Source organism: Limulus polyphemus, unplaced genomic scaffold (genome assembly GCF_000517525.1).
Source record: "Limulus polyphemus unplaced genomic scaffold, Limulus_polyphemus-2.1.2 Scaffold12045, whole genome shotgun sequence".
Classification (NCBI taxonomy): domain Eukaryota; kingdom Metazoa; phylum Arthropoda; class Merostomata; order Xiphosura; family Limulidae; genus Limulus; species Limulus polyphemus.
Genome location: NW_013677655.1, coordinates 9,582 through 12,058, shown reverse-complemented (window position 1 = coordinate 12,058; position 2,477 = coordinate 9,582). Strand labels below are relative to the sequence as shown.

Below are 2,477 nucleotides of genomic sequence, written 5' to 3'. Positions count from 1 at the left end.
CAGGATTTAGTGATCTTTATTGTATACTATTTTATAACTAAATGTGTTTTTCCGCTGCAGGATTTAGTGATCTTTATTGTATACTATTTTATAACTAAATGTGTTTTTCCGCTGCAGGATTTAGTGATCTTTATTGTATACTATTTTATAACTAAATGTGTTTTTCCGCTGCAGGACTTAGTGATCTTTATTGTATACTATTTTATAACTAAATGTGTTTTTCCACTGCAGGATTTAGTGATCTTTATTGTATACTATTTTATAACTAAATGTGTTTTCCGCTGCAGGATTTAATGATCCTTATTGTATACTATTTTATAACTAAATGTATTTTTCCGCTGCAGGATTTAGTGATCTTTATTGTATACTATTTTATAACTAAATGTGTTTTCCGCTGCAGGATTTAATGATCCTTATTGTATACTATTTTATAACTAAATGTATTTTTCCGCTGCAGGATTTAGTGATCTTTATTGTATACTATTTTATAACTAAATGTGGTTTTCCGCAGCAGGATTTAGTGATCCTTATTGTATACTATTTTATAACTAAATGTGGTTTTCCGCTGCAGGATTTAGTGATCCTTATTGTATGCTGGGGATACTGCAAGGATGCGTCCAGGAAGGCAGAAGAAACAGTTCTGACGAAGAAACGGAACGAGGGCGAAGTAGCCCAAGACTTCAGGGCTTGAGGAAATTTGGGACTTCTTTCAAACGTCGAGATCGAACTCGAAGTAACAGTGTTTCAGAAAGTCTTCCTGCCAAATATATTCGCACCACCACCGTCAAACCACACACCCTGAACCCAAAATGGAACGAACAGTTTCGCTTGTGAGTTCATCTAGTGTCAAGTTGACTTTTATTCTTCATAAAATAGCGTATTTAAAGAGATTTGTCTAACGTCAACTACTGTTAAAAATAGCCTACTTAAATGGTTGCTTAAAAATAAATGATGAGTAAACGTTAATTGCTAATTCACAATAATATGTTCTGTTCAAACATAATCAAATCAAGAAATATTAGCATGTAATATACAAGCAGAGACCAAAACACTTTCGGTCAAATTAGTGTCTTTATAGTAACAGCACTTCTTTAAATACAGGATAATTATTCAAGAATAATACAAAATAATTCTAATCATAGACACCGAAATATATAAACCCACTTGTCTTAAGCCTAACATTAGTTAAGCCTTTATTAAGTACGGCCTATATTTGATAAAAAAGATAAAATATCATTGTAACTTATGCACGTTTCTTGCTTTAGTTTAGTTAGGGCTAAGCTTTACCCTGCTTTGTAGTATCGATAAATAAACTTATAATGTTACTCTACGCCTAAAGTTTTACAAATTTTGATAACCTTTGAATATGTTGTTGCACAAAATATCTAATACAGTTTATTTAACATCCGTTTTTTTGCTTCCGTTTGAATAAAATTAGATAGTAGAGTGTGCGCACATTTTCGTGACAGACAAAAACTGAGTATTATTATTAAGCTTCAAAGCTTAATCAAACAGATCAAGAAATATATATATATATATAACCATACTCCCTTGTGGACAAAATATTAGAAATATCGAAATTACAGCTAGATTAGAACAGTTATGTAGAATAAAGCTAAATTAGTAATTTCAAATACATCTTAGTGTTAGACATACAGCGTAGTATATTTCAAATACATCTTAGTGTTAGACATACAGCGTAGTATATTTCAAATACATCTTAGTGTTAGACATACAGCATAGTATATTTCAAATACATCTTAGTGTTAGACATACAGCGTAGTATATTTCAAATACATCTTAGTGTTAGACATACAACGTAGTGTTTATATTTCTATATAATTATATAAATATAGATAGTGTGAAATGATCACAGCTTTTCTGTTAAATATTTTAAGAATGATTTATTTTAACTTAACGTTCTAGAGTAGGGACAAAAATCATTTACGTTGTTATTTTTAATATTTATTTCAGGGACATAGATGATGTTCACACCGAGAAACTACATCTTGATATCTGGTATGTTAAAATTATCATTAAAAACTCAAGATCATTTTTTTTTAGCCTTATTGAAATATTCTATCGTTCCTTTAATATGTTTTTGAGAAGACTTTTAAGATCGATAATGATTGCTACGTCACAATAAAACTGTTTGGTCAGGTTTAATCCATTCTCTCGCCCTTCTGCATTTAAAGCTATATCTGGAAAAAGAGTCTTTAAAAAGAGTTTACACGTATATATGTAATATTATTACCATCGTTAATATGGAAGAGGAAAACAGAAAGTGAGCTTTACTGAATAGGTTTGATACGTTTCATACTCATTAGAACAATTTTCTACAATCATAAATAATATTCAACGTTAAACTGGTATACAATTAAAAACATTTTAGTTAGGCCTATCTATGGCCTCAGGTTGACGTTGTAACGTCGAAACATGTAGAGTCGTCAACTTTTTGAAGGCCATAGATAAGCCTA

General features: G+C 30.5%; 1 protein-coding gene across 1 annotated transcript in view; it reads left to right on the top strand.

Moving 5' to 3' along the window:
- Nucleotides 1-571: 571 nt before the first annotated feature.
- Nucleotides 572-2,477, top strand: part of LOC111083910 (BAI1-associated protein 3-like) — a gene marked incomplete at both ends in the record, with an annotated part of 10,711 nt that continues 8,805 nt past the window's right edge. Inside the window, 2 exons of the mRNA XM_022380644.1 lie at nt 572-830; nt 1,975-2,019. Of these exons, the coding sequence (XP_022236352.1) occupies nt 572-830; nt 1,975-2,019 (304 nt within the window). The remainder of the gene's footprint in view (nt 831-1,974; nt 2,020-2,477) is intronic.